At 39.8% G+C, this 22,820-nt stretch overlaps 2 protein-coding genes across 5 annotated transcripts; both read left to right on the plus strand.

Annotated features, from left to right (window-relative positions):
- Window positions 1-1,441: 1,441 nt before the first annotated feature.
- Window positions 1,442-12,714, plus strand: LOC120557160 (sortilin-like). 2 transcript variants are annotated; one of them, XM_039797207.1, is made up of 19 exons: window positions 1,442-1,508; window positions 1,606-1,679; window positions 1,774-1,876; window positions 2,057-2,218; window positions 3,304-3,377; window positions 5,249-5,298; window positions 5,376-5,503; window positions 6,086-6,230; window positions 6,472-6,627; window positions 6,934-7,046; window positions 7,294-7,396; window positions 7,487-7,655; window positions 7,766-7,950; window positions 8,031-8,220; window positions 8,333-8,449; window positions 9,238-9,346; window positions 9,842-9,954; window positions 10,058-10,184; window positions 10,273-12,714. In XM_039797207.1, exons 1-19 carry the CDS (start codon window positions 1,467-1,469, stop codon window positions 10,285-10,287), a joined length of 2,175 nt encoding a protein of 724 aa, XP_039653141.1. In that variant the 5' UTR covers window positions 1,442-1,466; the 3' UTR covers window positions 10,288-12,714. The 2 variants fall into 2 exon arrangements, with proteins under 2 accessions (XP_039653141.1, XP_039653142.1); XM_039797208.1 differs by lacking the exon at window positions 1,442-1,508 and having other exon boundaries at window positions 1,779-1,876.
- A 1,183-nt stretch (window positions 12,715-13,897) lies between these two features.
- mdm4 (MDM4 regulator of p53) lies at window positions 13,898-20,746 on the plus strand. 3 transcript variants are annotated; one of them, XM_039797211.1, is made up of 12 exons: window positions 13,898-14,100; window positions 14,685-14,772; window positions 14,871-14,945; window positions 15,112-15,245; window positions 15,368-15,417; window positions 15,863-15,927; window positions 17,261-17,357; window positions 17,447-17,607; window positions 17,766-17,963; window positions 18,045-18,113; window positions 18,206-19,330; window positions 19,413-20,746. In XM_039797211.1, exons 2-11 carry the CDS (start codon window positions 14,701-14,703, stop codon window positions 18,773-18,775), a joined length of 1,491 nt encoding a protein of 496 aa, XP_039653145.1. In that variant the 5' UTR covers window positions 13,898-14,100; window positions 14,685-14,700; the 3' UTR covers window positions 18,776-19,330; window positions 19,413-20,746. The 3 variants fall into 3 exon arrangements, with proteins under 3 accessions (XP_039653145.1, XP_039653147.1, XP_039653146.1); XM_039797213.1 differs by having other exon boundaries at window positions 17,781-17,963; XM_039797212.1 differs by lacking the exon at window positions 13,898-14,100 and adding an exon at window positions 14,266-14,482.
- The last annotated feature ends 2,074 nt before the right edge of the window (window positions 20,747-22,820 follow it).

Below are 22,820 nucleotides of genomic sequence, written 5' to 3' on the forward strand. Positions count from 1 at the left end.
TATTTATTTTATAACAGCTTAGGTAAACCCTTGTGTGTGTTCATGTTATTTCCTTTGTGAATACTGTTGTTTCTTGTGCCAACATTTTGACAATTTGAATGTGTTTGACAATTGAATGTACATTTGAAAAACTGTTACAAACAAAACAAAAACTATGAGCATAAACGTCTCCGTGCATGCTCATAGCGCATGCACCATCTACAGTGCCACGGTGTCGCACGCAAATATAACCAAGCCTTAAGTCCTTCTTACTCAAGTGTGACCATTACACTGACATTCAACCCATGTCCACAAACCATAATAACGCTTTACTTTTTAAGATTTTTTTATTTTACAATTATGCCTACTACTACATATATGGAAAGGGAGAAGAGCAGGAAATATGGGGGAAGAGAGACAGAGACAGATTTGAAGCCAAAACTGTGGTTTAATGGTATGTCCAAAGCGCTGTGGAGATAGGTCTGGCAATGCAAGACTAAATGGTATGATGAGACTGTTGGGAGGACAGGACACGTCATGCTTTACATTTACATTTTTTAACTGATTAACACATTGACTGGATGACTGGACTGGATGGAGGTTAAGTTGTCAAGCAATAAACTGATGAAGACATGAAAGAATAGTTAAATGATTAATGTGGAGGAGAGATGGAAAGCTGTGTTCACACTTGGATTGCCGGGGCCGGCCAGTTTCCACTGGACATATTTACAAGGAGTTTCCAGCAGCCACACCTGGCCGTCTCCTGTGGCTTTATGGAGCTGTATGCAGCTTCCGGGACTGGGTTCACCTTGTAAACATCTCCGCCCTGCCAGTAAGAAAGAGGAGGGGAGAAACCTTCGGTGGCTAAATACCTTGCTGAAATAACCACTTGACAACACTTGAATGTTGCTATGGATGAATAGACTGGAATGTTGTTGGTAGATACTTGTTGTGAAATAAAAGTTTAGGTCTAAACTCTTTCTACTCATTACCTCTAATATTATGTAATACTGGTATTTTGTTTTAAAATGTTATGTTGAACTTTAAATCTTCCATAGCCTTAAAAGTGTGTGTGTGTGTGTGTGTGTTCTTGCTGTGCTCGGGACATTGGTAATTGTTTTGTTCTCTGGCCTCGGCTTTGTCATTTAGGCGGGAATGTAGGTCACACACGCAGAGTGCATCCAAATGGCCGAATTACTGTGGACAGTAAGAACAATTCATTCTGTCCTCATTCAGCGAGTTCTGAAAACACACACACAAACTCTTGTATTTTGTATATTTCAGACTAAATTCTGGACTTGGGTGTGTTCTTCAGTTGATTTCCTGACACAGTATTAAGCAATGATGATAATCACATGAGAATCAAAACTATTTCAAACAATCCTAGTGAAAAAACATTTTGCAAGAGTGACTCATTGATTTTTTTTCTAAAAACTTTTTTTTTTTTTTTTTCCCCCCCATTTTTTTTTCCTTTCAAAGTGAGGACCATGGGTTCACTGTCGCTGGCCTGGGTGGGAGATGGATCCGGGGTGAGTTTGTTTACATGAGTGAAAATGTATGACTAAATGAAAAAAAAAAGACCAAGATGTTAGAGATGGTTGTGTAATTTCTCCTCTCTTTTTCCAGGTGCTGCTGGTGTTGACAACATTTCAGGTGCCGTCGTTCATGATGCGTTTCGGCCAGTCTAACCTCTACAGGAGGTGAGAAATGCCTGGTGGCACACTAAGTGGGGTAGTAAATTATTTGTCATAGCTGTGGTCTGAGGGTCTAACTGCAACTTTGTCACTGTGTCAGTGAAGACTATGGCAAGACGTTTAAAGATGTGACTCACCTGATCAACCACACCTTCATCCAGAGTGAGTTTGGCATCGCCATCGGTCCCGACCACTCTGGCAAGGTGAGCCGTTGTGTGTTGTTCTACAGACCCCTTGCTGATACCTTACATGTGTGTTTTGTTGTGGTTGGTCTATATAAAAGCTGTTGCCTCATAATAATACAGAACATTGTAAAGCTCCACTCTACTGTTGTAGAATATGAAGGATCTTCCCTTACAGCTCACCTCTGTGTTTGGTTTCAGGTGATGCTCACTGCTGATGTGTCAGAAATCAGGAGGTTTAAACTGTTTCGCTCGCAGGACTTTGGCATGACCTTTGTTCCAACCGACCTGCCGTTTGAGCCCCTCATTCAGATGCTGTACAACCCTGGAGACTGCAACGTACTGCTGACTCTCAGTATCACGGTAGCAGCTTTCATTCTTTAGACCAAACCTCAGATTGTAGAGTTTTTCTCAGCAGTTTTGAATTTGAGAAAAGCAAACTTACCTGGACCTCTCTTAAAGTGATGGTTCGGAGTTTATTCTTCTAGCGCATGACCTGAACGCATTTTTATGTTTAGATTGGGAGAGTTAGGCGTGAAGTAGCGTTATCAGCTGAATAGCTTAGCGCAAGGGCTAACGGACCCACGTTTGTATCTCGTAAATTACCCCACTAATAATACCGGAAATGATGAGCGTCTACAAGTAGTACAAATAGGTTATGCTCTCATAAAATGATGGATTGGAAAGTTTGTAAGTTCACAAGAAGTTTATGTAAATAACACTTGCCTGCTGGCTTCTGCTCTCTGCTGTTGTTGCTGCTGTAAGACGAGTGCTTAGATTAGTCTACAAATTACAACCCGGAAAAGAGTTGCAACAAAATATTTATTAATTAAATTTTTTTTTTTAAAGTAAGTGCTGTAGTATAACTAGCAGGAGACAAGTAATAATTGAGGTAAGTTTGGAGACATTACCTTATTTAATCATTGAATTAATAAATATTTTTGTTGTAACTCTTTTCGGTGTAGTAATTTGTAGACGGCCCTAAGCACTCGTCTAACTGCAGGTAGCAGCAACAGAGAGCTGAAGAGAGCAGGCAAGTGTTCATAAACTTCTGGTGTACTTACAAACTTTCCAATCCATCGTTTTATGAGAGCATAACCTATTTGTACTACTTGTAGACGTTTGGTATAATTTCGGGCATTATTAGTGGGGTAACTTACAAGATACAAACGTGGGTCCATTAGCCCCTGCGCTAAGCTATTCAGCTGATAACGCTACTCTAGCTAACTCTCCCAATGTTAGACCCAGGTGAAAAAAGCTTCTGGGAGGGTGTTTGGCTCGAGGTCATGGTGCAAAGGACCCTAGGGTGAATTACTCCGAACCATCACTTTAAGTGGATGCTGGACTTCTATATCAAACTATTAAAAGTTTGATTAGGCATAACTGAATACTCAAAAGTCTATGAACACTTTTTTTTTTTTTTTACTGACTGAGCCTTTTCCCTCCAGTTGGACCTGTGGCTGACTGAGGACTTTGGTGCCACCTGGAGGAAGATCCATGACAGTGTTTGTTTGGTCAGATGGTAAGAATTGCCATATACATCAGAATTAGTCAGTTTTGTAATAAATTATAAATACACACATGACATGTGGGTTGTTGTTGGTACTAAATATGTAACGGATGGCATAATAAAGAACCAAGTCAAACATTAGGGTCTGTAAGAAAATTATTGGGGTGGGGTGGACCATATGTTTTAAAATTAGCAATGTTGTAAATATTAGATATGTTGTTAGTTCCTTCCTCTTGACAACCCTGATGATATCATAGGATTAACTTTTCATTATGCACACACAGTAGTAAATCAGTAAACAGTAAATCTTGCTAGAAAAGGATGAAATGAAATATACATGTCTGGGGCATGGAAAAATTAAAGACCCACACCTGTTCTTCCATAATAAAATCAGACTTCTCTGACATAAATGACATACCCCTCTCCTTCTCTGACCCCACCTCCCACTGTAACAATTTTCATACAGTCCCTTAATAGATTTTACTGCTTATTTACTGCTCTCTCTCTCTCTCTCTCTCTCTCTCTCTCTCTCTCTATATATATATATATATATATATAGAGATATATATATATATATATATATATATATATATATATATATATATAGTACTGGCCAAAGGTTTGGACACACCTTCTCACTCAATGCGTTTTCTTTATTTTCATGACTATTTACATTGTAGATTCTCACTGAAGGCATCAAAACTATGAATGAACACATATGGAATTATGTACTTAACAAAAAAGTGTGAAATAACTGAAAACATGTCTTATATTTTAGATTCCTCAAAGTAGCCACCCTTTGCTTTTTTATTAATAAGGGAAAAAATTCCACTAATTAACCCTGATAAAAGAACACCTGTGAAGTGGAAACCATTTCAGGTGACTACCTCATGAAGCTCATTGAGAGAACACCAAGGGTTTGCAGAGTTATCAAAAAAAGTAAAGGGTGGCTACTTTGAGGAATCTAAAATATAAAGTTTTTCAGTTATTTCATGTAAGCACATAATGTTCATTCATAGTTTTGATGCCTTCAGTGAGAATCTACAATGTAAATAGTCATGAAAATAAAAGGAAACGCATTGAATGAGAAGGTGTGTCCAAACTTTTGGCCTGTACTATATATATATATTTTATTTTTATTTTTTACTTATTTAACTTATCCTCTTCTAACAGAGTATGAAGCTTCAGTAACTTTTTATATGTCAGTCATGTGTGTGATTGGTTTAGAGTTAAAAAGGAATTGTCAAAGCGGGACATAAAACACTGACAGGGTGTGAAACAGCTTTGTCCATATTTGTTTCCACACAGCCTCCATGTGCATCTTTGTTTTTGCTATAAAAGGAGTTTGTTTGTGTGTGTGTGTTCTTTGTTCATTTTTGTTATTCCAGCTGTTTTTCTCACCACAGTTTGGATCACTGTCCTGACTGGTTTCATTTAGGCACCAGAGTTCACATGGGGTTGTGGTGTCAGCCTGCGGTTGTTATCGCTGCATTGTGGGAACATTGTGATAGCTCTGCATGACCACAGCTGTTATTTAGGCCCCAACCTAAATTGACTGTAGAGAGAGAGAGCGAGAGAGCTGAGGCTGCTGTCAGAGTGAATCATGAGTCAGCAACAGCTTTCTTATTCAGGCCACAGTCCTCGAACGGGCAGAATCTTTGCAGTGTGAAAAACCTTCGTCCCCTTTGGCAAAGCCAGAGAGTGCTTGGAGCGTGGCCCGGTGGTTGATGTGTGCCTATTTCGCAAAGCACATACTGTAGAAGAAACCACAGCCATAAACTCAGACAACTTTATGTGTCTTATGTTTAAAAAAAATAAATAAAGTGAGCACAATTAGATATTTCCTTTCTCCAGATTCCTCAGTTTCTCTTTCTCACATACAGGGGTCCAAAAGACAGTATCTACTTTACAACAAACTACAATGGCTCATGCAGTAAGTGAAGACAGTATAGTTACCCATATATTTAAAATTTTGCGATACATCTAGTAACTCCACTTTCTTTCTGTTAGATGATAAAGGAATGTTGGAGTTAAGGAAGACAGCAGACTATGGTCGAAGTTTCCAGACCATCGCAACAAGAGTTTACTCCTTTGTACTGGGAGGGCGCTTTGTTTTTGCCTCCATCATGACTGGCACGGTGTGTTTGTGTGTGTGTGTGTGTGTGTGTGTGTGTGTGTGTGTGTGTGTGTGTGTGTGTGTGTGTGTGTGTGTGTGTGTGTGTGTGTGTGTGTGTGTGTGTGTGTGTGTGTGTGTGTGTGTGTGTGTGTGTGTGTGTGTGCGCTAATTCTTTATAGACATAAATTGTAAGATTACATATGAAGACATCCAGTAAAATTTTTGTACAAATGGTACCTCCCTCATTTTACAATGTGCATTTTACGAGACTCAATGGGTCAGTTCACCCAAATTACAAAGTAATTTGCATTGTTAATGCAGGGTGTTGATGCACCCAATAGGCATTGTGATCAGCCAGACCACATCTAGAGGTGGTTTGGCTCAAATGGGATTTTTTTTAATCTTTTATATATGCTTAGGATTTGTGCATATTAAATTACTGCAACCACCCCATTACCATGCAGGTGAAAGGCATTTTGTATGTTCTTTTGTGATTTGGGTGTACTGGCCCTTTAACATTTAACATTCCATATTTATGTCTTTATGTCTATTAAGTATAAAGCTGCAACAGAGCGATTACAAAATGTTTGTGTGTGCTTGTTAGGGTACAGAGCGTGTGATCCACGTGTCAGTGGACGGAGGTGAGGTGTGGAACATGGCTCAGCTTCCTCCAGTCAACCACGAGCAGTTCTACTCCATATTGGCAGCCAATCAGGACATGATATTCATGCACGTGGACAACCCTGGAGGTCAGAACCAGTGACAATGCTCATAGTGATGATTGATGTGGATGATGATGATGTTGACAATGTTGGTAATAACAGATGATGCTAATGATTAAGGATTAGGTGTCCTTGAAAATGATTCTGAAGCTGCAGAAAGGTTTCTATTGGGATCAGTATATGTATCATTTGTCTGACTCTGAGACCGTTCACCAAAAGAAAGCAATTTAACATATTTATGTGTGTGTGTGTGTATTATGTTAAACAGACTCCGGTGCTGGAACCATCTATGTGTCAGATGACAGAGGAGCCGTGTTCTCCAAGTCTCTGGAGCGCCATCTTTACACGACCACAGGAAGCGACACTGACTTCACTGTCATTACTTCACTCAGGGGTGTCTACATGACCAGCGTACTAACACAGGGTGGGTCAGCACACTGCATAATATGTACTACACATTTAAGAGGAATCTTCTGGTTATTGTTAGTCAACAATTTTAAATATGATTTTATTATCTTTTCATTTAATTACAGAAAAAGGGTTGCATAATACACTGCAGTTCATCCTAAAGTCACTCTAAATGATTGATGATCTAAGTGATTTTTAAAATGGTCGTATATTCTGTATATGGGGCAACAGTTGGAAGGCTGTTTTGAAAAACTGTAAAGGGGAGTGTAAAAATATCTATATGGATCCTGATAGTTATTGAAGTGAATGTTATTGACTGCAGATGGTGCAGTGGAGACAGTGATCACCTTTGACCAAGGAGCAAAATGGCAGACGCTCCACAGACCACAGAACAGCCACTGTGACACTGAGACCTCTACCAACAGGCCTAACAGAGTGAGACACACATACACACATCGGTTTATATTCAGTATATTTTATATACATTGTTATTGTGATTTGCAATTTTTTTTCCAATATGCCTGGTGTGTTTTATTTATGTGATGGGCTGTTTTGGTTTTTGTCATTTTATTAAATCTCTTCTATTTTTTGTTGAATTAACATTTACATTAGACTGTATGAGTGTCTGCAGCGAGCATGCTGACTTGGTACCAACATTACCCTAATTATCGTGTCTTTACAGTGCAGACTTCACATTCACGCCTCCTACAGCACCACCATGAAGATGAACGTCCCCATGCTGCCTCTTTCACAGCCCAGTGCTGTGGGCCTCATTCTGGCTCATGGTAAAAAAACAAAACAAAGATGTCTTTACCCTGAATCAATTTACTGCATGGTTAAATGTCTCATAACACCGTTGTCCTTTATTTCTTCAGGCAGCGTCGGAGACGCAGAGTCAGCTCTGTCCCCTGATGTGTACGTGTCTGATGACGGGGGCTACTCGTGGCTGTTGGCTCTCAGGGGCCCCCATCATTATGCTATACTGGACTCTGGAGGGCTGCTGGTGGCTGTGGAGCACACCAACTCACCTGTCAACCAGATCAAGTGAATACAACTGATTATACCAGACGATTTGTTTATTGTAGTATTGTTTTTGTTTTTTTATGTTTTTATCTTTGTCCCCCCCACACACACACACACACACACCCCCTCAGGTTTTCAACAGATGAGGGGCAGTGCTGGCATACATATAACTTCACCAGCGACCCCCTTCACTTCAGCGGTATGGACAGTGAGCCCGGCTCTCGCTCCTTGAACGTCAGCTTGTGGGGCTACAGGACCGACTTCAGTAAATGGGTTGTGATCACCATAGACTTCAGGAAGCTCCTCACCAGAGACTGTGAGTGAGAGAATGTGGGTGTAATGGGAAGTGTTTCACCTTTTGACTTACTAAGTGCATGTATATGTATGTATGTGCAGGTACTGAAGGGGACTATGTACAGTGGCTGGCTCACTCTGCAGACCCCAGTGGATCTAGTGATGGCTGTGTGCTGGGCTATAAAGAGACCTTCTTACGCCTGAGGAAAGACTCTGTCTGCTGGAATGGGAGGGACTTTGCTGTCACCAAGAAGCTGTCCCCCTGTCCATGTACAGTTGACGATTATCACTGGTATATTTTTCTCCTGCATTTAGTCTAACCATAAGACTAAATAGTACAGATTTACACAGTTTGTCTCCGTAAATTTAAAGAATGCCATTTGAGCTTCTGCTTTGTCTCACAGTGACTTTGGATATTACCGGCCAGAGAATAGCTCAGAGTGTGTGGAGCAGAAGGAGATGAAGGGTCATCCTCTGGAGTTCTGTTTAAATGGGACCACCGAACAGCTACAGACCAGCGGGTGAGGATGGCTGTTTTTATCTATGCTCTCTCTTTCTTCCCAAGAAACTCAAACTTATACAAAACATAGAAAATGAATACATAATTAATATAATTTATGTTTCAAGTCTTACCACTGTGTGGTAAAAGGTTATGGGTTATATGAAAAGCAAACAAGCCAACAGTAATTCAGTTAAAAGCACTGTAAGAAATGGTGACCTCACCACCTCACTACCAGAAGCCTATTACAGATTATTATTTTAAAGCAACAATGCTTGATAGTATTGCAATTTGGCGCCCCTACAGTTTCAGAATGAAATTTATTTATACATCGTCGCTGTAAATATGGACAGCGGTACAAGTGCATTTGTTATGATTAGATTACTTATGATGAAAAACTAGGGAGTCGACAACTTTGCTAACACAGCCAAACATCAATCAAGTGCAAAAACACAAGATATAGCAAGCCAGCTAATATTACTTACTAGTCCAAAGGCAAGATGGCCAGCTGGCTGTCTGTCTTGCTGTTATTTTATGGTAAAAAAGTTCCATAGTGTTGCTTTAAGGCTTAGTGTTAAATGTTATCCAGGACTCCTGTGCAAAGCCATTGTTCTGTGAGGATGTAGTTCAAGAAGAACTAAACAAATGCAAGACACATAGTAGTATGTTTCCATTTCTGCCTCCACATCTCCCTCCATTAGTGGCATGAATCTTACCTTTTAGTTTACCAGCTGTCTTGTCCTGTCCTGTGTCCTTTTCATTGAGTTTTGTCTTGCCTTACGTGTCTCTCTGTCTCTCCTTACATTTAAGCTACCGGAAGATTCCAGGAGACCATTGTGAGGGAGGTTTTCAGCCAGACAGGAAGGAGACGGACCTGAGGCGGATGTGCACCAGCAACGCCCTTTATCCAAATTCTCTGGTCAGTTCTGCTCATTCTGAGAATGAGACTAGGTGGGCTAGCTACACAGTGGAACATTATCTACCTGTGAAATTGCATATTGGGACGCCTTGAAAATCAATAATTTAACCTCTGATCTTTGGCATGGTCAACACTGAAGGCGTGAGTGGGTTATCTAGTAGAGGTGTGACATGAGCCAAATTTCCATCCAAATATAGTGCAAATTTTAACTGAAAAATCTGCAAAAGAAAGTGCATATTAATGTTTCTATCCACGATGGTGATGCAAATATTAGGAGTTGGATGCATAAACAGTTGCTTGTGCTAATTCTTCAGCCGGATGCCATTTAACCATTGCTCTCATATATATCTCATATTTTGCCAATTCATGTGAGCACATTTAAAACTGAGAGACATGAAATCTGGTAAATCTTTTAGTCATGTGAATAGTGTAGGTTGTTTTTGGCATGTAAGTTCTCCACATTTTTAGCCCTTTCTGTTTCTGTAACTCTAACAGACTGAAAACAGTTCACCGAACACAGCTGTCATAGTGATGGTTGTCATAGCGATCCTTCTGACAAGTGCTATTGCAGGCGTTTGGCTGGTAAAGAAATATGTCTGCGGTGGACGGTCAGTTAACTATGTTTTAATATTTCCACACACACAGAAATAAACACTGGACATTCTGTATTTCATCTCTGTTGTTTCTAATATACATTCATGTCCTCATCAGGTTCCTTGTGCACCGATACTCTGTTATGAGAGAACATGTTGAGGCTGTTAAAATAGAAGGAGTCGATGATCTTGACACTCATTACATGGAGACAGGAAAAGCACAGTACAACGAAGATTCAGATCAGGTATCCGATACTGCGGAAAAGGCCCTATTTTTAGTTCAACTTTGTGATCATCTGTTAACGGATTTGTATTGTTTGTGTCTCTCCACAGGACCTCTTAGAATAAGGTGGACATTACTCCTCACTCAAAGGCTCATCAAGCCTAAATCTAACTTTCATGATGCCTGGGAACTCCTGTTGCTCCCACATGCCGATTAACATCTGCTTCTCACTTCTTGCTATCCCCTGGTGGCTGGAGGACTCAGCAGCAACTTACATTGCTTCATGTACCAGTTGAGTCTCCCACAAAAAGGCGAACTGGTGGTTTTGGGAGGGGGACAAACCCAGTGCAGAACAGAAGAAAGTCTCTGGGGTTCCTGGAGAGCTTTTGTTGTTTCTGTCACAAAGAGTTCTCTGTTGTGCTCTGCATGTTTCCTTTCATGCTGACCTTAGAAAAGATGGCCTTTCATATCGGGATGAACTGCAAAAGCACAATACAGAGGCTAGATATAGAGGCTTACAGAACATTTTATATAAGAGTTAGGGAACAGTCAAACAGAACACAGAAAATAATAATCAATATTTTAGCTCAGAGATTATGTCTGCTGTCAGTTAAGTAGTTTTTGTATTCAGTAATTTTAAACATTAAGTTACAGTCCTGGTGGCCATTTTATCAATAATTTTGTCAGCTTCACCAGTCATTAAAATTAGGCTAGACTACTCATTATGAGTTACTTGTTAGTCACAAGTTCTTTAGAAATGAGCACTTTTAATTTTAATAGCAGCTACTGAGAGCAGTAATGCCTCCTCTAATGTTACTGGTCACTATTTCTGACTAGTGGTGTTTTTGTTTTTACCATACACAGTATACAATATGTTTTTTACTGGTATAATGGACCAGAATAGTAATGCAAGTAATGAACTTTAGATATGAACCTTTGGATGGATTTTTTTTTATATATAGCAATAACTTTTTAATAGTCTGATTTTTTTCATGCCACTTTCACTTTTAAAAGTAGGTAATATAGAATCAAATATTTTAACAGTTATATACTATTATTCATACATACAGTATGTCTACCTTTTTGTTTTCATCATTGTAATTATTATTAAATAGTTTATATTTATAGATGAGTCAAACTAAATTGAAACTGTAACCAGAACATAAAAATAAGTACAAATGCTTTGTAGATGGTAAAAGCCACATTAGTGACTACTAGTGCTTATTTAGAAGAACTTGTAACTATTATCAGCCACCAGATCAATAATGTCGGCTAACAAGAACAATAAAAGAAGTCACTGAGAAATAAATGCTAGTCTTTCATTTGTAGTGCCTATTGAAACTTTTAAAAAGAAATGTTAAAAGGGCCTGCCATTGTTGTAAGATAAAACTATTTTTTATACAGTGAAGCAATACCATCTACTCCCTTTGTATGTGTGGTAAACATGAAAGACTTGAATTATTGCCAAAGCACTTTTACTGTTTAGTTTTCTAATTGTAGAGGTGAGGTTCTATAGGTGAAACCTAACCTTAGCCCAGCATTATATGAAGTATAATGCTAACCCAAACCCTTTACTTGAACTTTCAGATTTTTTCCTTAACAGGGTGCACCAATATGTTGCTGTTGTTTATTTTGTTTTTTTATTATTATTTGGCTGATATTTTCCCTATATCAGCCAATAGCAATATGCATTTGTCTAATGAGCTTAATGCAGGTGCAGGCATAATCATCAAGTAATCAAATGTTTTTAGAGACCATGCTTGTTTCTGTTACTAATATAAAACATTTTGTTTGTAAAGCTTAATATTAGCAGTACAAACAATTATCAGAATTATACTGTTTTTTTGTTTTTTTCCTCCTGATGTTTTGGTGCATCCCAATTTAATAATCTCACAGATGTTCAAAAATAGCCACAATAACAGATCTAATTTATCAGATTAATGTGTCTGGTGGCCATAACAACAATACACTTAATTAAGTTAATTGAGTTACATATTTTTCCCAGTAGACACTTTACTCTGTTATCTGAATTATTAAGACGAGATGTTGGCTGGCTACCATTTCTATTATCTGCAATGTACAGTAAGAGCTGTAACTTTTGACGTGTGGGCTTAAGGCCAATGCTTGTTTTCCAGCAGAGTCAATAATATCCCAGCGAATAAGCTATTGTAATAAGCTGGCCTAAAATAGAGGCATATTCTCAAGGACTGTTGGGTGGACTTTGTCAGATATAAAAGCAAATTCATATGCTTGATGCATCTTTATATACACAACTGTCATTAAGAACAAACCCAGCTATTTACTGGATCCATCGATTTATTTTTGCACTGCATCTACAGATCTGTGAAAAAGTTGCATGTGCCACCTTTTACATCTCATTTTTGTAAAGGATTGTGAAGGATCTGATTTTTGATTTTCATTCCATCTTGTTTTCTTGACTGTTTGCTAGAATATCAGAGATGAGTATCTTTGAATTAAACTATTCTGTAGCACAAATGTTTTATAACAATGTTTGCATTTACTGAATGAAATAACACAACTCTTACATCCGTTCAGTTGTGTTTGGGTTTTGTTAATGCACTGTCAAAGTCAGTTGCTTACTGAAGACACTGATTGTGGTACCACTTAAAATAAGGCACCTTTATAAAAGGTAACTACTAGCCAAGTTGTAACTTCTAGCTTTATTGATCGTTCATAAGCATAACTAGGGCTGGACGATATGGAGAAAATCCGATATCACGATATTCTTGACCAAATTCCTCTGTCGATATTGTAGGGTTGACAATTAGTGCTTTCATAAAATATTTTACTAATGAGATTTTAGATAATCATCAGTAATGTGAATATAATTCCTAAGTGGGTAAAGGCAAATCCAAGAGTCTGGTAATTTCAGAAAATTACATCACTTTACTGTGATGCAGCCTGTAAAACCAGGAAAATACAACACTTAAGCCATATTACGATATCCAAAATCTAAGTCAGTCCCATATAGCGATATAATATTGATGTATTGCCCAGCCCTAATTATAACCATTTACTAATGTTTTATAGATCTTGACTCATTGGACCATATGACTGCCAACATCTATTGAACAACTTATTTAGCATTTATGAATAGATTACCAATATTTATAACTGCATTATTACTAAGTATAAATGGTAAACACCAGCAAGGGATTTTTCATAATCTGACAACCAAAATGTTTTGCTTATATTTAATGGCTTATAACTAACCTTTCTAGTAAGTGATTAGGCTAATTAACCAATAATAAAGTCATTAGTTAGCTACTATTTTAAAAAGTGGCACTGACATTCAGAACCGTCATGTTTAAATTCTAACAGAACCTAACATAAAACGTTTTTCAGCTAAATAACCTTAGGCAGAGCTACATCTTAAATGTGAGTAAAAAAGTAGCCCAGAATATTACTGTTGGAGTCAGTCAGTTACAAAATGTCATGAAGTGCCACGTGGATATAATATTTCTAGAACTAAGCTAGTTACTTAGCTAGCTATCTATAACTGTTCCCACTGGTACTGATAGACAGTACAGTCTATGGATATCATACTTCCCACCTCTGTTAATGCTCTAGAATTTTGATAACTTGTTCTTAGTATTGTATCACTGGAAGAAGACCTTGATGCCACCGTAGGGTGTGCTTCACATACAGTCTATGGCTGTCCATCAAACAGTAGGGGGCGGCACACTCTTGGCCTAGTATGTAGCTGTGCAGCCGGAAGTTGTGTAGCCATATTCATCGTTTTGAATCTGTAGTTCAGCGATGCTAATTGTCAGCGGTTAGTTAGTGAGCTAGAGTTCAAAATCCCAAGATTTATTAGCTAGCTATATGTACATTTCCAAGATGTCGACTAGATGTTTTTAAGGCAGCAGAGCGTGTGGAACAATGTAGCAGCTGTGAAGTAATGCCAACTCATCACGGTAAGATCAGTTTCAACGAACGTATTGTTCAGGATATAGCTAGCTAGCTAACCAGCTAAGTTAGCTAGCTAACGTTAGCCCTGTCGTTACGTTAGCTAGCTGTCTATTACACGTTTGCTAACGACAGCAGGTTTGTCACCTGCCAACGTTACCCAGAGGTTCCAGTTCCCATGCCAGTAGCTAATAGTGGTTGCAGTTGGGCTTTGTACCAACATTTCATCCGTTTATGCAACGTTACGCTACCTCGGTTTGACGGAATTCTGACCTTGTTATTTGAAGACATATTAACGCCAACTGTCACAATAGAACAAGTGATGGTGGAGTGGTGTAACGTTAACCGTGTGTCCATGTGGTGTAACGAATCCACCCAGGCAGATGTTTGGTAAGCCAGCCCATTTTGGTGCAGTCTGTTAAACGTTACAGTCATTGACAAAGTAAAGTCAATTTGGCCTCGTGGGCGTTGGTATAATACGTGTATTAACGTTAACGTTTAAATGTTAAGTCAATACACCAGCATTAAGTTAATGTAATGACCGTGAATTTGATGGCTGGTATATCTTACATGTTATAATACTGTATTTCAGACTTTGTTCGTTTACTATGAGCTCCCTATCAGCCCAGCCTCTGGCATCAAGCTCATCATGCAGGACACTACCTGGAGAGGGAAATCAGGTACAATTAAGCAAAAACTATGACAGCTGTTTTCCTGTACAATTATCCAACATTACATATGTAGTTCATATTTAATGCCCCCCCCCCCACACCCACAGGTACAACCAAAAGCCCCTCTCCTGCAGATTCTGCGTGTTGCCGGAGCTCAAGAAGAAGTCTTCACACTCAAAGAGGTGAGCTGTCAGGTGAAATGTCAAGTGTGTTTGTTAGTATGCAGCCTGTTTTACTAGCTCATAACAAAGTGTTATCTGAGAAGTGGTTATTCCAGGGTTCAGTAGTAGGTAAAATTATACCCTGTAGGTGCCTTGTGATCTCTGATATCCAGTATTTTTTGTGTAGGTGATGCACTACTTGGGTCAGTACATCATGGGGAAGCAACTGTATGACAAACAGAGGCAGCACATAGTCCACTGCCAGGATGACCCTTTGGGAGAGCTGCTGGAGGTTGACAGCTTCTCCGTCAAAAACCCGAGGTATTCAGTTGCACCAAAAGTGGAGCTTGGTCACCCCTCAGTAAAGCTTGACTAGATACATCTAAACATATGCATCTAAAATAAGGAGGTCCATTCTAAACTCTCATATTCTCATTTTACAGCCCGGTGTATGAAATGCTCAAGAAATACTTAGTTGTGCTTGGTTGTTCTGGTAAGTCTCACATTCGTTTCTCTTCGTTTTATTACGTGAAATGATGTTTGTCAAGGGGCACCATCAGTAACAAGCAATGTATGAATACATTTTGTGTAGTTTAGTACATTGTACATTGAAATTCAATTATGTCTTTTTCCTCTTCCCTTTTGTGATTGATGAATTCAATACTTCATTTGCATCTTTAACATATGTTTTGAAGTGAGGATCCCTGGGTATATGGTGATTATCTATACATATATTCTAATTCAGCTTTCCTTTTGCATACATTTTGAGTGCTTGTGATAGTTTGTGCATCTCCTGGGGATGCGGGGACCAGAAAAATACCATTTCCCAGCTGGTCCTGCAAAGCTACAGAAGGAGGCCTTAGTGAGAGAGTGTATTATGCTATAATTAAAGGGTGGGGGTGTCCTGTTTCTGTTACTGTGTCTCATCTGAAATGCAGACGCTGCAGAGAATCTTTCTGTGGGCCGTGAATGTGTAGAGGGCGGAGTGGAGGATCGCGGTCAGGTAAAACCGAAGCATGGTGCTAAGGAGAAACAGAGACCTCCAACCTTTCTCCCCTCACTACACACAACTCTAGTGAATACAAAGGGACATGACTGGCAGGCTAAGTGAAAAGCTGCTTATAAATAATATATTTTGCCATAAGACATAACATGCAGTGATCACAGTGATGGATTGAGACCAGTAGGCCTTGGTGTAGCACCAAATCACTAATTCCTCATTTCCACTGCATAGTTCACTATGACTTAACTCACTTTTGATACCAAGGCCCTTTTCTCTATTTAGTTTTCCACTGCGGATATTACCCCCACAGTGTAGGCGGGATTCTTAGCTGATTGCTGTAGTGATAGAGTCGGATCAAGCCATACAATGCAGTGGAAATGCGGCGTTAGACTGTAAAGTAAGCTGCTGTCTGCTTGTGTGTAATGAGGAGGGGAGGTAAGGGCTGCTGTCTTCGTTGGTGTGCATTTGTACAGAGTGGCACCGTCTCTGTACAACCCCATCCTTGGTTTGGTCTGGTGGTATTTTCAGCACTCTGTTGCGATCCACCAGCACCACCCAGTGGATGGGGGGCAGAGTCACCCTCTCTGTCTGTCTCAGAGTTCTCTTCTCTGCTCCGAAACTGGAGGTTTGCAGCTCCTGATCCAGCCACAGGCCTAACAGTAACCCTAAACCTCTTAACCCACCCCCGTGTTCCTACATCTTTCTTCCCGACTCCCTCCAAAATCCATCACCTAGTTATGTTTAAGACTTTGTCTAACCATTGTTTAGCTACAGTCATATTTTAGTCTGTCCTTGCTGGCTTTATGACTAAAATTAATTACTATATTTTCCAATCACTGCACGTGTTAAATGTGGAAAAAAAAAAAAAAAAGATTTCTGATTGTAAACCTTTCTTCCATAGATATATACCGTACAAGACCATTTATCTTGTGTAGTATATATCTGTGGAGCATATCTTGGAATAAGTCATTACTTAAATTCTATGATTTAGTTTGCACATAGTACATATGAAACAGTTTTTACTGGACTGGAACTGTTTTTTTAAAAATAAATTTTAACTCACTATCTTCATTGTGTTAATTAGTAAACTGGCTTTCCTACCTCTCCTTTCTCTGTCTCGTTTTTTTACCCTCCACACGGTTATGGTGCCCTTATTATCTCCTAATTAGTTTTGACCTCCCTTCCTGCTGGCCCATACCCTAATTGCCCAGCCCCTTGTTCCCTGTACCACCACCCTATACCCAGAGGCCATCTTGAAAAGGAGCTGTGAGTCCTCCAAGTATCCAGTTATGGCTCTGTTTTCTAATTTTTGTCCTTCACATTTCCTCTCTAGATGTGTGGAGGTGTGGTCAAAGCAGGGCTGGAGGCTTGCCGTGATGGTCCTCTCCTGCAGACCCCCTCCCAGCGACGACCTCGGGAGCCAGACGACGGTAAGCAAACGTGCTGTTATTTACTCCGCGATATGCCCAGGACCAGACCTGCTCAGAATGCTGAATTTAATGGTTCAAAACCTCTCCAGACTCTCTTGAAGGCCTGCCACGTTCAGCTTGCAAACGGCCCAAACTAGATGTTACTTTGGACGAGTGGGATCTCTCTGGCCTGCCCTGGTGGTTTCTTGGTAATCTCCGTAGTAACTACAGCCGCAGGAGCAACGGCTCCACGGACATCCACACAAACCAAGTAAGAAGCCTCATGTGTTAGAAAGTTTATCTAATAACATTAGTAACAGCTGGTTGAGGTATAGGTTGGGAGATTTCAAGCTTAAAAACAGACATAATAACTTGTTGGCAAATGGCATGAATTGGAGTGTAACGGTGGTGGTCTGACTGATGTGTCAGCTGTCTCCTGCACAGGAGGAGGACACAGCCATTGTGTCGGACACCACAGATGACCTCTGGTTCCTGACCGAGGGCGGGAGTGAACAGGTGAGCGTGGAGATGAAAGAGGCTGCACTGGAGGAAGGGAGTGCAGGAGAAGGAGAGGCTCTACCTGAGGATGATGACGAAGGAGGGAAGGAGGAGAAAGCAGATCGAGAGGTAGGAGTTTGTTTAGGACTTTGCCCTTTTTATTGGTCAGGCTCATAACAACCAAATTAAGTTCTATGTATATTTATCCAGATGCAGGAGGAGCCAGATGAAGACTCGCAGTGTCTGAGCGATGACACTGATACAGAGATCTCAACACAGGTTAGTATCAACTGTTTTAGGATTCGATTAGCTGTAGAAAATAAAACTTGAACGATGCACATGTGTGACGTTGTATCTACCTTATTGCTCAGGATGCGTGGCAGTGCACAGAGTGCAGGAAGTATAACACACCTCTCCAGAGGTACTGTGTTCGCTGCTGGGCTCTACGCAAGAACTGGTACAAAGATGTCCCCCGACTAGCCCATTCCCTTTCTGTTCCTGACATCCCAGCATGCAGCTCTCTCGCCACCCATGATGAGGAAGATGACAGTGACACAGGCATTGACGTCCCAGACTGCAGCAGGACGGTCTCTGACCCTGTCATCCTACCCTCCCACTCCACAGCCGAGCGACCACTGCCCACTATGATTACAGGGAAAGGCAAGGGGCCTTGGCCCTCCAGCTTCCACAAGGATGAGCAGCTCTCAGAAGGGGAGAGTCAGGAAAATCTGGGCATGGAGATTGAAGAAGTTCGGCCTGAGGCACTGTTGGAGCCTTGCAAGCTCTGTCGAGTGCGGCCACGCAACGGAAATATAATACACGGCCGTACGGCTCACCTGCTAACCTGTTTCCCATGTGCAAGGAGGCTACACAAGTTTCAGGCTCCCTGCCCAGGATGTGGGAAGATCATTCAAAAAGTTATTAAGATATTCATCCTCTAAAAACACACACACACACACACACACACACACACGTCAGGCTCTGGGGAACTCAACAACAACAAATATACAACATACATTCGACCATACAGATGCATGCACTCTGGTACACACTCATAGACATTCACACAAAATGTGCACCTTACCGTTTAAACCTACACAGATATGTACACAAAGTATAGCACTTGGTGAAGCTTGCTCTTGGTTGCATGGTTTATTCTGCATCACACTGCTTCTCAAGTATTGTTTTGATGAAACCTCTGACTCGAGAATTTGTCATACCAAATGTTTGTTTTAGTGCCACATTTAAATAAGGGATATACAAAGGCAGAAGTATTTATTTATTTATAAGGAGATCACATGAGTGCACATTGTGAGCTATTTGATTTAATGAAGACTTTTTTTTTTCTTTTCAGGCTATGTGTGAATTTTCTCATGGTTTTTGCTATGCATTGAATGGTGCCATTTTAAACTGGTATTGCTTGCCTTCTGTTAGTTTTCTTTCCCCATAGATTCACGTTAGACATCATCTAGGCAAAAATGGAAAGATCATTGCAGGTAATTACATGAATATTTCTTTAAGCATCTTCTAGGCCATTTTGTTATTTATTTTTTTAACCCTTTTTTTATATCATTTTAGGGAATTGTGGCTCTGAGATTTGAGTTATGAAGACAAGATTGAAGGAAGAACATGAAAGAGGGTAATAAAACCATGATTTTGTTGTCAACAGCTGCAGCTCCATGAAAGTATCCTCCTAAGCTTTTCTTTAAAAAACAAAAAACAATTACTAGCATAATTGAATGTACTGTAAAATACAGATGTGGTGGCTTAAGTCCTGTTTCTCTCAACATAGTATTTTAAATGTAGAATTGAATTTAACTTGCTTGAGAATGCACAGCTGAAGTATTTACTGTAATTTTCTCTTGGGGTACTAATTTGATGTTAATGTGTATTCAGTACCGTATTTACAAGCCTCTGATGACAGTTATGCCTGCAGTAAGTTATGTTATATAACTGTTGGTTAATGTTTAAATGTTATCATTCAGAAAGGTTCCTTTACACACAAATTCTAATCAAACGATTTCTGTATATTTTGTATTTAATTTATTTATGATTCAGTTTTAATTGTTTAAATGACCGCCACTTCTAATGAAGCAGAAAACAGTCTGCACTTGTTACAGAGCTCTAATGTGTACATTTTACGCAAAACTATTTGCTGAAAGGTATACAGAAAGTCTTTTAAGGAAGCAGGTGAAGTTACCACATGTACCCTCTGTGAAAATGACTGGAGTACATATTGGGAGTTAGAGGTTTGATTTCAGCGTTAACACTGCCACGTAATGACTCTGAACTTTAATTTGTATATTATTATAGATTTTATTTTGATGTCTCTGCATTATTTGAAGATTGTGTCGCTGGACCGGTGGGTGAGCGGTCTACAAATACAGTATGCTCTACAATCCTTACAAGTTAAATGTACAGTGACCGTAAGCATTAAACTCTTGGCTCTGCTTAGCGTAGAGGGAATACAATAGTTCCTTGATATGGCCTTTACTTGCGCTTAATCTTTCTGCCAGCAGGTGGGGAGAAGTCTCAATATTGTATCTGGTGCTCACATAAGCTGTACAGTACCAGTAATACCATGTATAGCATATATAGAGCATGCCTCCCGTCGTGACTAGAGCCAGCACTGAACTGGTGAGAGAGCTATATTAGTTATATGAAAAGCTATAAAAGATGAATGTCGCCTTTTGTATTTATAACCCATAATTGTGCATCGAGAGAAACAAACTTCCTCTAGATACAGACCTCATTAAAGTGGCTTAGTACATATTATACCAGTAATACTGGTTCACAATGACAGACTTGTTGCAATTGACATTAAGACTATAATTTGCCCAAACGTTGTACAGCTAATATAGTTGTTTGTTTTCTACCTGTCATGGAATAAAATGAGTTGTTTTGTAAAGCAACTAAGAGTTAATTGTTTCATTTAGTTCACTCGCTGACCAGAGGGACAGTTGATTGTGTGTCTGTGTGCGCGTAAGTCATGTATGACAGGCCAGCTGTCACGTGTCTTCTCCTTCTTGACTGGGCTCCAGCACCTGCAACTCCGCTCTGCTTACTCACGGTCCTGCTGCCCTGTGTCTGCCTTATTTTTGGGACAGACAACCTATCCTCTACAGTAGATGATGCTGTAACACTTTTGCTTTCTAACTTGTGCATAAATACTGCAGCTATGTTAAGCCAGGGTGTTATAGATAATTACCCATTAGGGGATGTTCCCTCAGTGTGGAAAGTCCCCTGTGAAGCTTTCCCCCATCTGAAATCGCACAAGGGTCGACTCATGCCTATAGAAATGGCTCGGACATTGACATGATCATAAAATGAGTACTTTCATACAAGTGAAGGCAACTTTTTACTCAGTGCTTTACAGAGGGCATGATTCTAGGTAAAAAATAGCAAACATCCACGGTGGAGGAAGCATTCGGGGCTATTACATGGGTACCAATACGACATTTAACATACTCCTAAGTAAAAGGCCCGCATTGGAAATGTAAAAAAATACTTGAGCTTTATCAGAAAAATATACTCAAAGTATTTAAAGTAAACCTACTCAATGCAGAAAATGGGCCTTGAATGTTGTACTAGTATAGTTACGGTATATAATTCAATTATTATTCCTCATGAGTTCGTGTGTAAGCATCATTTTACTGTTGTAGTTGGTTAAGGAGGAGCTCATTTTCTACAATAATATATGGGACTGCAACTAATGAAAATGTCCATTATGGATTCATCTGCTGATTGTTTTCTTTCTCTTCAGTTAATTGATTATTTTGTTTGGTTTGTCAAACGTCACAAAATAGTTAAAAATGACCAATAATCCAAACCTCTAAATTATTCAGTTGACTGTAATTTAACAAGGAAAGCATGAATTTTCACATTTGGGAAGCTGGAACTGACTGGCATATTTGAGAGAAAAATTAAACGAATAATCAGTTCAATCAAAATTAGTTGCACAAATTTTCTGTCAACTAATCCTTTCAGGTCTAATTTAATATAGCTAATGCAGGATAATCTACAGCAATGCATTATATTGCATAAGACCTTCATATGTTTTGATGTAAAAACTTAATTTGTGAATAATAACTGTCAAATAATTGTAGTGGGATAGAAATACTCATTTGTACTCAAGTACAGTAGTTAAAATACTTAGTTACATTCCACCACAGGCAAACACATAGGGATGGAGGGAGGTGCTGTGCCCCCTGTGATTTGCCCTACAGTATTAAATGCTCGTGACAGCCATACTAAAATGCTTTCCCTCGCTCTGCATCTAATTCAAGAATGGCATACTGCTTTGATTGCGGCGTCTGGCACGTCACAAAGCGTAGAGATGAAAAATGGCATAACACCCCTGGTGACATGGCACCCAGAGCTTGGCAGCTCTAGAATGGCATGGCCCAGGGAGTGGCAGGGGATCTGCATGTTTCCATGGCAACAGTATCTCCATCCCAACATCCCAGAATAACACACATTCTTCCTTTATACCCTATGGCATATGCAATACTTCCTAGAGGAAAAATAGTTAGGATGGAAGCGCTCTGTTGAGCATTGCTCCCATACTTCTGCCTATTTGCCATCATTGTATTGCTCTTACTGGCTCTCTTATACTTTTAAAGCACCTTTATAAATATACATAGTATTTCTGCGTCACTCGTCTCTTCCTGTGTCCTTCATCAGCATACCTCCAGCCTGTTTACCCTCCTATGCTTTCTTCTGGTTGTGTGTCTGGATATTTGTAACTGTTTCTGTGTGGACAGGACCTTCCTTTTCACCTCCATCCCTTCATTAACCCACACACACACACACCACCCACACTTTCCCTCTGTTGTGTCCGACTATTTGGTAGCTCCAGAAACCAGGATGCTAAATTTGTCCCACTGCTGACACGGGAGAAGGTCAGTGGAGCCAGAGATATGGAAAAAGTCATAAAGACAGAGTGAGAATTTCAAAATAAGAGTAGAAATAAGGGGAACAACATGT

This window comes from Perca fluviatilis, chromosome 4 (assembly GCF_010015445.1).
Source record: "Perca fluviatilis chromosome 4, GENO_Pfluv_1.0, whole genome shotgun sequence".
NCBI classification, from domain to species: Eukaryota; Metazoa; Chordata; class Actinopteri; order Perciformes; family Percidae; genus Perca; species Perca fluviatilis.

Excerpts from the sequence above, each read along its gene's own strand:
- LOC120557160 (XM_039797207.1), top strand. The coding sequence starts at position 1,467 with ATGGGTTCACTGTCGCTGGCCTGGGTGGGAGATGGATCCGGG. Across the intron at positions 2,219-3,303 it reads TGCTGACTCTCAGTATCACG|TTGGACCTGTGGCTGACTGA; the intron begins GTAGCAGCTTTC and ends TTTTCCCTCCAG. Across the intron at positions 6,231-6,471 it reads GCACGTGGACAACCCTGGAG|ACTCCGGTGCTGGAACCATC; the intron begins GTCAGAACCAGT and ends TATGTTAAACAG.
- mdm4 (XM_039797211.1), top strand. The coding sequence starts at position 14,701 with ATGAGCTCCCTATCAGCCCAGCCTCTGGCATCAAGCTCATCATGCAGG. Across the intron at positions 15,246-15,367 it reads TTCTCCGTCAAAAACCCGAG|CCCGGTGTATGAAATGCTCA; the intron begins GTATTCAGTTGC and ends CTCATTTTACAG. Across the intron at positions 15,418-15,862 it reads AGTTGTGCTTGGTTGTTCTG|ACGCTGCAGAGAATCTTTCT; the intron begins GTAAGTCTCACA and ends TCTGAAATGCAG.